We start from the raw sequence: 12,060 nt of genomic DNA on the forward strand, positions 1-12,060 counted from the left end.
TGTGTTGTCTCAGAAGATGCTTAAAGACTCCACTTTTGTTGACTTTTTAAAGTGATATGTGTGTGGTGTGTACAAGGAGTGCATATTTGAAAATCACTGTTACCATGTTGGTAAGTCTATGAATAACCTATTTTTAACATTACACACTTTCATTAAATAAAGTAAAAGGTCATTTAGTCCAATTTACCATTTCATAGTGAACTCTCTTCTCTAGTTTGTCTGAAACTAGTGCTAAGTTGTCTGCCTCCAGGATGGAGGAACGGGGGAAAAAAACTAACTTTTATTTAAGTACCTGTAGTGCATACTCTGTGTATTAGAGATCATAAAATGTTTAGTTAACACTACTATTCCTTGTTCCTGGAATGTTTAGTTGAACTCACAAGTAAAACTATCTGGGCCTGGAGCTTTCTTTGGGGATTTATTTCTTTATCTATATTAAGTTTATTTAATGGCTCTAAGAACTCAAGTTCTATTTCTTCTTGAATTAACTTTGGAAAGGTAAGTTTTTCAAGAAATTTGTTCATTTCATCAGTGTTTTCAAATTGAGTTGTTCATAATGTCCTCTTTTTAACTTTCAGATTAACTATCTCATTTTCATGCTTAATATAGTTTATTTGTCCCCTCTTTTTTTTCTTTCTCTCAATAGTCTTGTGAGAGGTGTGTCAATTAATCCTTGCCAAGAACCATCTCTTGGCTTGTTGATCCTCTCATTTGTTTCATTCATATCTAATTTGTCTTTACTGTTTCTTCATTCTACTTTCTTTGGATTTTTTTTTTTTTTTTGCTGCTCTTTTATGACATTTTAATGTGGATGTTTATTTTATTTTATCCTTCTGTCCTGCTATATGCATTGAAAACTATAAATATACTCTAATTCAGCTGTATCCTAAAAATTTTTGTCCTGTTAAAATATATTTTTATTGCTTTCAGAGAGAAAGGGAGAGGGAGAGAGAAATAGAAACATCAATGATGAGAGAGAATCATTGATTCGCTGCCTCCTGCATACCTCCCACTGGGGACTGAACCTGCAACCCAGGCATGCGCCCTGACTGGGAATCGAACTGTGACCTCCTGAGCTACGCTGACTGGGCTGCATCCTAGAAGTTTTGATGTGTAATATTTTTATTTCTAAATATTTTCTGATTTTCATCATGATTTTTGTTTGACCTATGAATTAGGTAGGCATGTTTTTAAATTTCCAAATTTAAAGTTTTTCCAAATCTTTTTTGCTAATGATTTCTGATTTTATTTGTGTTTTGGTCAAAGAGTGTAGTCTATAAATTCCAGTATTTTAAAATTTATTGAGACTTGTTTTGTGGCCTAGCATGTGGTTTGTTTTCACAAATGTCTCATGTATGCCTATAAAGAATTTGTATCAGTTATTGGAGAGCATGTTCTGTATATGTGTCCGTTAAGTCAAATCTATTGTGTGCCTCAAATCTATGCCCTTGCTGATTTTTTCTTCTGTTTAGCTATAGGTTATTCAGAGAGAGAGAGAGGTATTAGAAATCTCCCATTATAATTGTGGATTTGTCTATTTCATGACATGGTTTTGTCCATTTTTGCTTTTTATATTTTGAGACTATTAGTAGATGCACTCAAGTTTCAGATTATTTTATTTTCCTTGCATTTTGATCCTATCATTTATTGACTCTGTTTGGCACTAATCCTGCTTTTTTGCCAGTCTGTCTTATCTATTATTAGAAGTAATTATACTAGCTTACTTTGGTTAGCTTTTGCCTGGCATAATTTTTACATCTTTTTACTTTCAGCCTTTTGTATCCTTATGTTTTAGATGCATCATTTATATGTTTTAGATGCATCATTTGTAAAGGTGCAAAACAGGATATTTCAAGAATCAATTTTTTTTCTTTTGACTAGGCCACTTAATCCATTAACATTATTATAATTGTTGATTTATTTAGATTTATTTCTATAGTAGTTATCTATTGCTATATAACAAACTGCCTGGACAACTATTTTTCTGCTTATGAGTCTTGGTCAACAGTCTGTGTTCAGAGCTATTCTTTTTCTGGTCTAGCCTGGGCTCCTTACTGGCCTGTCTTTTCATGGCTTGATAGCTCATTTCTTTTTATCACTGAATAATATTCCGTTGTATGGATGTACAACAGTTTATCCATTCACTTACTGAATGGTTGCTTCCAATTTTGGCAGTTATGAATAAAGCCACTATAAACATTCATGTGCAAGTTTTTCTGTAGACATGTTTTCTACTCACTTGGGTAAATACCTAACAGGGCATTTGTGGGATTGTATGGTAAGAATGTGCTTAGCTTTGTAAGAAGTTGCCAGAAAGCATTTAGGGTCTTGCTTCCCAGCATGTCATCAGTTTGACTAAAAAAAAAAAAAATTCATAAAAATCCCCTCCCCCTGAAAAGAAAAAGAAATTGCCAAACTGCCTTTCAAAGTGGCTGTACCATTTTACATTCCCACCAGCAATGAATGGAATTTCCTATAGCTCCGCGTCTTTGTAAACATTTGGTGTTGTCAGTGTTTTGGGTTTTAGCCATTCTAATGGGTATGTATGTTCAAGGGTGGGCAAAAGTGGGTTATTTGCATACAATATTGACCATATTTTCATTTGTGTATTTTCCATCTGTATATCTTTGGTGTGATGTTTGTTCAGATCTTTGCTCTTGTTTTTTTGTTTTCTTACTGTTGATTTCTAGAGTTCTTTTATATTGTGAATACAACTCATCAGATATGTGTTTTGCAAATATTTTCTCTTATACAGTCTTGTAAAACTGTCTTGTAATTGTCTTAACAGTGGTTTTTTTTCCCCAGAGCAGTTGTTGTTAATTTTAAGAAAGTCCAACTTGTCTATTTTTCTCCCATAGATCTTGTTTTTTGTTGACTTATCTAAAAACTTATTGCCAAACCCAGGATCATCTAGATCCTCTCCTATGTAATTTTCTAGAAGTTATATAGTTTATTTTACATTTAAGTTTATGACCCATTTTGAGTTAATTTTTGGGAAAAGTATAAGGTTAGTGTGTTGATTCATCTTTTTGCATCATTATGCCACTTTTTATCTTTCCTCTTTGGTACATTTGGAATTTTCCTCTTAAGTTCAGAGCCTCAAATGTGTTATACCTGTTAATGTAACCTTTTAAATTATGCTCTGTTAAATCTGTCAAGATCTTTTTGCACTTTGGCTCTTTCCTGCCTGTACTTTTTTTTTTTAATATATTTTATTGATTTTTTACAGAGAGGAAGAGAGGAAGGGAGAGGGATAGAGAGTTAGAAACATCGATGAGAGAGAAACATCGATCAGCTGCCTCTTGCACGCCCCCTACTGGGGATGTGCCCGCAACCAAGGTACATGCCCTTGACCGGAATCGAACCTGGGACCCTTGAGTCCGCAGGCCGACGCTCTATCCACTGAGCCAAACTGGTTTTGGCTGTACTTTTTTTTTTTTACAAATATTTATTGAGTGCCTACTATTCGGTAAGCCCTACCTGTCCTCAGAGAGCTTCCATTCAAAGTGTGAAAGGAAGGTGATAAATGCCAAGGAGAAAAATCAAGCAGGTTAAAGAGACCAAGAGTAATAGGGATGTTAGTTTAGTTCAGAATACCAAGGAAGGCCCGTCTGATAAGATGACCTTTGAACAGAGACCTAAAGGGAATGAGTGAGTCATGCAGCTGCTCAAAAGGAAAGAATCCAGGCAGAGCAGACTGCATAGTCAAGGCGGGAGTGTGCTTGGGTGATTGAGGGGGAGTAAGGAGGCCATTGTCGTTGGAGCGGAATGCGCCTGGAGAGACAGGGAGAGAGGGTGAGGTTGGACAAAGAAGGAGGGGCAAGATTATCAACTTTGTATTGCTTTCGAATTCAGTAAATTAAAATTTGCATCCATTGTTGATATGGTGTTGTATAGGAAGAGGCTGAAGGGAGAGCCCTAAAGAGATGTCACTAAGACTCTACCGACACTTTGATGTTGCTTCACTGAGCATCTCACTTTGAGCCTTGACAGTCAATTGGTAACTAATTTAATTGTATTCTAACATATTATTGCCATATTTTCCACTCTGTCTCCAAGGATATTATTAAATAGCTTGCCAGGTGCCTTGCTGAAAACCAATTATAATGTCTGTCTTGTTTCCCAGATCTATGAATCTAGTGACCTGTCAGAGATGAGCATAAGTCTGAAATGCGTCGGTCTTAGCCTACCCATGCTCATTCCCAATGATCACCCATTTCAGGGTGCTCACAAACCATCCTTTTAATTAGAATTGGCATATTTTTTAATGAAATATTTGAAAATATATAATTATAAAACCAGTCATTCCAATTTTTAGAATAAAAGTAAGACCATTCATCATAAAATTAATCGTGTTAGTTTAGGGACTTCCTTTTCCCTTTGTGTTAACTGTGACTTATTGGTTCAGGTGCGTTAGCCTATCTGAAATTCAAATCTTCAATTTTTACCTATTAGTCTAGTCTAGTGTCAGATGGAGGGAGTATTTCCTTATTTTAGCATTAGTTGCACTATGTCTATTAAAATTCAATGTTTGGTTTTAGAGGTGGTGGCTTAGATGGTCCATTAAGTCTACGTATGTATCTGAGATAAAATATTATCAATAAAAATGATGATGCCTAGGTGCGTCTTGACTAATTGGAATCATACCTGTATTTTATGTACAATATTCCTATGTACAGTAATAACCTCCTTTGATTTAGTACAGGACCAGTTATGAGCAGTTACTTTGCTAGTTGCTTTACAATGGTATTATGAGAAAGCTACGATTATCCCCTCCTAACACACATACTTTCATTGATTAGGAAATTAAAATCTGAGAGTTTAAGGCTACTCAGCTAAAAAGTAGCAGAGCTGAGACTTAATCTAGGTCTCTTGGGCTCCCAGATCTGTGCTCTTTTCATCCCATTTGCTTCTCCTTATTTGCACTTGCACTTCCTACTTTCAGATAAAAGGCACTGGTAAATGATGTCATAGACTGCATTGGACTGGAAATGGGTTCTCTGATGAGCTTACTGTTAACAGATAAATCACGTAAGGAGCTGACTGGTTTCTGAGGTCCCTTCCAGTTCTAAAGGTATAAACTATAAAAACTGTACAGAATTGTTTTGTTAGCTATTTAGTGTTTCATGTCTATCAATTATGTAGAATTTAAGAAAATGCTCAATGTAAAACTTTAGAGCAAATAACCTGTATTTTTTAACCTTTCACCAGTGGCCTTAGGATGATAAATTGACCCAAGGCTTCCTTTGTATTTCAGACAGATTATGAGGGCCAAGCCAAGAAGCTCCTGGAACTGATGGAAAACACAGACGTGATCATCGTTGCCGGAGGAGATGGGACATTGCAGGAGGTATGGCCCTTTTCCTGTGTGATACCATTTGGGTGAGGGAGACAGAAAGTTGATCTTAGAGCAGTGGCATACAGTGGTTATAATTTAAGGAAATTATTTCCTTGTAATCCATTTTTTGGGATTGTTTCTGAAACAAGTATAGCATTACTTTTTTTCTCATGCACTTTTTTTTTAAAGTCTGATAAAATTGAATAAAATAGGAAATAAAATGGTGGTGGGTATGGTAAGCTTTTTATATTCTGAAGACTGTTATGACAATCATAGTTTCAATGATGAGGAAAATTTCTTATAAAAGTAACAAATACAGATTCTCGTCTGTCCATTTTCACTTCATTTCTATCACATGTTTCATCTCCTGAGAGCAGCACATTAGGAGGCAGAGGTCTCCATGTTCAGATGTATGCATCTGCCTTTGTTCGGAAGTTCCATATCCTTAGAGCTTACTTTGGTCCAATAAGGACAGGAATTGTATTGTCCTGAACTGCTCTTCTTTTCTGAGCAATAGCCTAGAACCTCCATTATATATTGGAAACCCCTGAAGAGCCAGGCACAGGCAGCCCTTGCACTCACCTTCCCATCCTGTGTACAATTCACATCTACACCTCTTCTCTGATTGCCTTTGCCTTCATTTGGTGGTTTCATCGGTGTTGAGGAATCAGGAGCTTACCGCAGACAGGGCACTGTCCTATGTGTTTGTTTTTTTAACTATGTTTTTATTGATTTTAGAGAAGAAGGGAGACGGGGGTAGAGAGAGAAACATCGATAAGAGAAACATAGATCGCCTGCCTCCTGCATGCTTGCTACTGGGGATCAAGCCCACAACCCAGGCATGTGCCCTAATGGAATCAAACCCAAGACCTTTTGGTGCATGGGACAATACTCACCCACTGAGCCACACCGGCCAGAATTGTCCTATGTTTGACTCAACAATTATGTGAGCCTTAGTAAGCTTCTTTTTAAAAGGTTGTGCTAATGATCTTGTAATTGTTTTTATGGCTTTTTAATGAAGTGTGAAGAATACTGATAGCATGCCAACAAAGAATGAAGGAGATCTCCTGACAGCCCCATTTAATCCTAGAATGCAGTAAGGCAGGAGAAGATGGGCATTAGCCTTTACTTTACAGAATCTTTTTAAGAAAGATACAAATTGTGCATTTGGTATGATCCAGTCATAAAAATATGCCCTGATAAAAAAGGAATTTGAGGACAATGTACCAAAATAATAAATGACTGACTAATCATAGTTATTCTGCATAGTGGGTTTATGAGGAAGTATTTTTTCTTCAGCTATTTTTCCATTTTTACAAGACATATGTACCATATTTTTAAAATGAAAAATTATGTAAAAATTGAAATAAAAAGTATATTTTCATAGGGGGACTGCTATCCCCCGTGCCTTTACCTTCATCAGTGAGAAACATTTGTGGAGAGCAGGCATCTCGGAGTGCAGCCACAGGGTATGTTTTTCCTATATGTGCACTTCATTGTGGCAGATTAGGCTCTTGTATACAATTGATGTGAGCACACATTTAGACACATATTCTAGAACTAAAACATAATTTTGCTAATATAATGTGGATATTTTATCTGAGTCTGGCCAGCATGGCTCAGTGGTTGAGCATCAACCTATGAACTAGGAGGTCAGAATTTGATTCCTGGTCAGGGAACATGCCTGGGTTGCAGGCTAGATCCCCAGTGTGGGCCGTGCAGGAGGCAGCCAATCAATGATTCTCTCTCATCATTGATGTTTCTCTCTCTCTCTTCCTCTCCCTTCCTCTTCGAAATCAATAAAGATATATTTTAAAAATTAATTATTGTATCTTAGTCTTGATTGTACTATGGGCCTTCAGTCAAGAATAAAATTTAAGTTAGCTGTGATCCTATTGGAGAATACTGTGTGTTTCAATAGCCAATGCATAGTTGACATAGTTTCTAGGAAGAAGTTTGTGGCCCATGAAAATTGAATCCAGTTCTTTTATGATAAAGGAAATACATATTGTTCATAATTTTTCTGTAACATTTATAGGTTGTTACTGGAGTTCTTCGAAGAGCAGATGAGGTGAGCTTTTAAGAAGAGTCATTGCATTTTAGTTTTATGTTTCTGTTCTTTTTATATCTCTTTACTTCCTTCTTTTACCCTTTTCCCCATTTTGTATTTTAAGGCAGCACAAGTGTGGGTCCTTGGATTTTAGAAAGACACGTGGGGCTGCCTGTGTCCTCGGACACCTTTATTAGCCCCTGGCGGACTTAACTGCTTTGGGAATCCAGATATCCAACAGCTTCCACCAGGAGTTGTTTAAAACATACTTTTTATACAATCTTTTTCAGAGGATTTCTTTATAAATAAATTGTGGTATAAATATTTACATGGTGAAATCTAAAAAAATATTAAGTAAAAAAGGCAGGTTGCCAAAGTACATTATACATTTCTGCAAAGATTATACATTTCTGCAAAGTTTTAAAATGTAGAAAACAGATATATGTTAGTGGATGCCTGATGTAGTAAAAGAGTAACAACACGGGTGGAAAGGCATCACACCCTTGGGATAACGGCTTCCTCTGGTGGGGCGGGGCGGGGGGGGGGGCGGAGAGAGAGGGAGAGAGAGAGAGAGAAATAGGATGAGAAGCGACTTCAGTTATTTCTGTATCATTTTATTTTTTAAAACATCTGAAGCAAATACGGCAAAAAGTAACATTTGTTAAATTTGGGTGGTGGTGTATGAGTGTGACATTATTTTAAACTGCTATAGGACAGCAGTTTAAAATATTTTGCAAATAATAAGAAAGAAGACCCTTCCTGGTCCCTTTGAAGATAATAGATCATCCTCAACATAGTCTTTAGGGCCTCACAGTGTCTCTTTGTTTGTGGCATTTAATTCAGTGGCTGTGCCATTACTTTCTGATACACAAACTTCCTGATCCCCTTTGCCCTAGTTATACTCGAGATAGTTTATAAAGCACTTTCCCTGTCATTGGCTACTGTACATATGTTAGATATTTTTAGTTGAATTTTATCTGCAACTTTTTCAAATAATGTGACAACATAATACACTGTCACAATTGTGTATCCATCTAATATCTTTAAAACCCTCCTTTTTTTGGACCAGTTTTTTTTAAAACAGTTGCTATTAATGAGTACCAAAATATTTCTTTCAAATTCAAAGTCTTGTCATTTTCCTGGACGGCCTCCTTTTAGAAATTGCTGTAGGCATGGCCCGATTGCTGGTCCAGGGCCTGGGAAGGGAGACGGGGAGGTGGGCCCAAGTCACTTCTCATAGTAGACACATCTGTGCCTCTCTTTTCAGCCTGCTTTTCTGACCATGACAATAAAACTTTCCTCTTCTTTCTCCCAGGCTGCCTTCAGCAAGATTCCCATCGGATTTATCCCACTGGGGCAGACCAGTAGTTTGAGTCAGACTCTTTTTGCCGAAAGTGGAAACAAAGTCCAGTAGGTTGTCAATGTGGGATGTGGCATTTGTGGCTGAGCGAGCCTGGGAATGGGCATTTCCCCTGTCGGATATGATATTTGTGTTCAGTTTTGATAGCTTGGATCCTCAAATCATTGAGAGGACCTAGATCAGAGACTAGCTGTCAGTTCATTGGGAAGTTTCCCTGTTGGGTTGTGGGACCCTGGTGATCTGACATGAAGTTTCCAGGTCAGGTATGGAGGTGAATACTGAAATCCTTCTCAGTCATAAGGATGGCCTCCCTGATTCAAACTGTTTTCATACTTTTGCACTGTAAGATTCCCTAGTGAAAACAGATTTGTGCTAATCATTTGTTTGCTTTAAATATACCCGATGACAAATAGCAAGTCCCTTGTGAAAATGGGTCCAGTAGCCTTGGCTTCATTATCTTGATTGTATAAGTAGCTAAAACAAGGAAATATAGTCACATCCTTTGGGGAACGCCTGACATGGAAGGTGTATGGATAAAGCAGGCAGGGGGAGCAGTGTAGCCCTGACGTCTAAATTAAATTGCTGTGAGTCTAACGGTGTCTTTAGGAGTCGGGCAAATTGTTATTGTTCATTTCCATCCAAAGCATTGTGTAGAAAAACCCTTGCCTTCCAAGGAGATAGGATTCATGAGTTCAAGGCTTGAATTAGGGATTAATATGAACTGGAGCAGATGGTTCCTAGGCTCTCATGGTCAGTTGCCTGACCTTTACTGTAAGCTTGGTGACACCTGAGGGGCGGTCAGCTGAAGAATGTTTGTGGAATGAATTAAAATCTTATGATGTTTTTGGTTATAACCCTTTAGAATCAATAGCAATAATGATACGCAGGTGATTTTCTTCTTCCATTTTTTTTTTCCCTTGGTATTTGGATTAGGCTTGTTTTGTGGATTTATTTTTGCTATTGTAATTTTAGGAGTCATCTTATATCTTTTAAATCTATATGTTCTCTATTTTTTATAAAAACCTGGGTTTGCATATCAAACACTAGACATAAACATAGACATATATCAGAGCCTTCATTGAAACATTGCTTGTGTGTCAAACCTTAACTAATAGGGAGTGTTTAGCTCCTCACAGTCATGCTGAGGCCCGTTTCAGTTCACTGTCCTTTCATTCCCAGCTTAGAATTTCTGGGGCAGTAGACATGACTATGAATGACTCGAACAGTTTTGTTTACCCAAGATAAACCCCATCTGGTTTAGGTCTTGGTTACTGTAGAGAGCTAGTCTTTCCCTTTGTATCAATAGTGACTATTTGAACTGCAGAGCCAACATTCTCAAATATGTCACTGATCAGGAGGGAGCCCATGTCCTTGGAGAACCCCTTGCCAGTTTGTGCCCAGCGTGGCCACCCTGAAGGTCTTCACAGCCTTTGGCTTTGGGGAGCTGATTTTTCCCTGTAGTTATTATGTTGCTGCTTCTAGCTCTAATTTAAAGATTTAGGAAACATAATTTAGAGCACCCCCAGGGCTCTTAGATAATTAAGTCAGTCTGCCCTGGGTTCAGAATTGGGTGGGCCTCTGAACATGGCAGATGCCTGAGGCTATTGGGAAGAACAAGCTTTGCTTTTTGTACTGCTGTCAAGATTTGTTGTCCCACAATTAGTGTGGAAGGAATCTTGGATTGGAAGATTGCAGGTAAATTATCATTAAAAAAATAGCTGTAATGTGCTACGGTGCTGATCTGTTTAGAACTTGGCAGTTGTTGCTGGAGAATAAATTTAGGTTGCATTTTAGCTGTCTTCTGCCAAGCAGTTTTGAGAAAAAATATTAATAAAAGAAGGCTTTTTTTTTTAATAGTTGCAACATTTGTTGTTAAGGTCAGTCTCTCAGAAGCACTTCCTAAACCCTCTCAGTGTGCTAACTACTACACAGAATACGTAGAGTGACTCCGACCCTTCCTACTGACTTCCTTCACAATTAACATATCACATCTGGGTCATCTAAACTTGTGATACTGCATCTTGCTTTTTCCTAAATTGAATCTCATTTTCTAAACTGCGATCCACTTCATAGATAGTATCTGTATTGGAAGGAAAAAATGGGGTAAAGGCATTTTGATAAAGAAATATGAGAAAGTAAAATAGGTTGTTTCTTATGTCCCAGCTTGCTTACTAAGGAACCCAGAATATAATCTAAGCATTTGCATTAATGTGCATGTTCTTGGGTTTTAAGGTCTCTGAAGTTGTATCTAACTTTGTTAGCAATACCCATTCAAGTGGATATGATTCAGCCTGACCACACCGAGGGGGAGGTCTATAGGGCTATGTCAGAGCCTTCCACTATATTTGTGTCAGTCGTTCTTTTATACTTCTTTGTTCTGTGTTCTCAGTCTTTTGAAGAACTATGTGCTTTTTTCCTGAGCCAATTATTACAACTGTGGGTGGGAGTGTGTGTGTGTGTTGGGGGGAGCTGTTGCTTATTTTTCACAACATGACCATTTCCTTCTTGTTATTTTTCAGACATATTACTGATGCTACACTTGCCATTGTAAAAGGAGAGACAGTCCCACTTGATGTCTTGCAGATCAAGGTAAGTCCTTTCTTGTGTTTGAAAATTTTAACCAAGTAATACACATAAAGAAAACAAAATGTAACATTTCAAATGAGATCATGAAAACTGCAGTCCCTCTTCTTACCCTTTCCTACCCCAAGTATAACTTCCCAGAGAAAAAAAATTTTGCCTGTTTATTCTAGTCGCCACAAATAAATATGCTTATGATGCTATTTTTAAAAATTGTGTTAAAAATATACATAAAATTTACCATCGTAACCACTTTTAAGTGTCCAGTTCAGCACTGTTAAGTATACAATACTAGTTTTTGATTTATAAATTTTAGACCTTATCTCTTGGCCTCTTTGTTATACATAGGAATTGCTCTGCATCTCCTCCCAATATAGTTGTCATTATTTTTAGTTCCTTTATTGATTAACTTTGTACCTCAAGTATTTCTCTGCCTCATATGGCTGTTTTGAGTATCAAAAGAGCTAATAGCGCTGACTGGTGTGGCTCAGTTGGTTAGAGCATCGTCCTATACACTGAAAGGTGGCGGGTTCCAGTCCTGGTCAGGGCACATACCCAGGTTTCAGGTTGGATCCCCAGTCGAGATGTGCGTGGGAGGCAACTGATCAATATTTCACTCTCACATCGATGTTTCTCTTTCTCCCTCTCCCTCTCCCTTCCTCTCTCTCTAAAATTAATTCTATTTTAAAGCATGTCCTCGGGTAAGGATTTTTTAAAAATTGAATAAAAAGA

General features: G+C 37.4%; 1 protein-coding gene across 3 annotated transcripts in view; it reads left to right on the plus strand.

Moving 5' to 3' along the window:
* The window catches only part of AGK (acylglycerol kinase), a 78,994-nt gene that overhangs the window by 41,789 nt on the left and 25,145 nt on the right, over positions 1–12,060 (plus strand). For all 3 annotated transcript variants that reach the window (XM_080664461.1, XM_080664462.1, XM_080664463.1), the window contains 4 exons: positions 5,258–5,350; positions 7,377–7,409; positions 8,704–8,798; positions 11,268–11,337. In XM_080664461.1, coding sequence (XP_080520587.1) covers positions 5,258–5,350; positions 7,377–7,409; positions 8,704–8,798; positions 11,268–11,337 — 291 coding nt within the window. The remainder of the gene's footprint in view (positions 1–5,257; positions 5,351–7,376; positions 7,410–8,703; positions 8,799–11,267; positions 11,338–12,060) is intronic.

This window comes from Plecotus auritus, assembly GCF_963455305.1.
Source record: "Plecotus auritus genome assembly, chromosome: 4".
In the NCBI taxonomy this organism is placed as follows: domain Eukaryota; kingdom Metazoa; phylum Chordata; class Mammalia; order Chiroptera; family Vespertilionidae; genus Plecotus; species Plecotus auritus.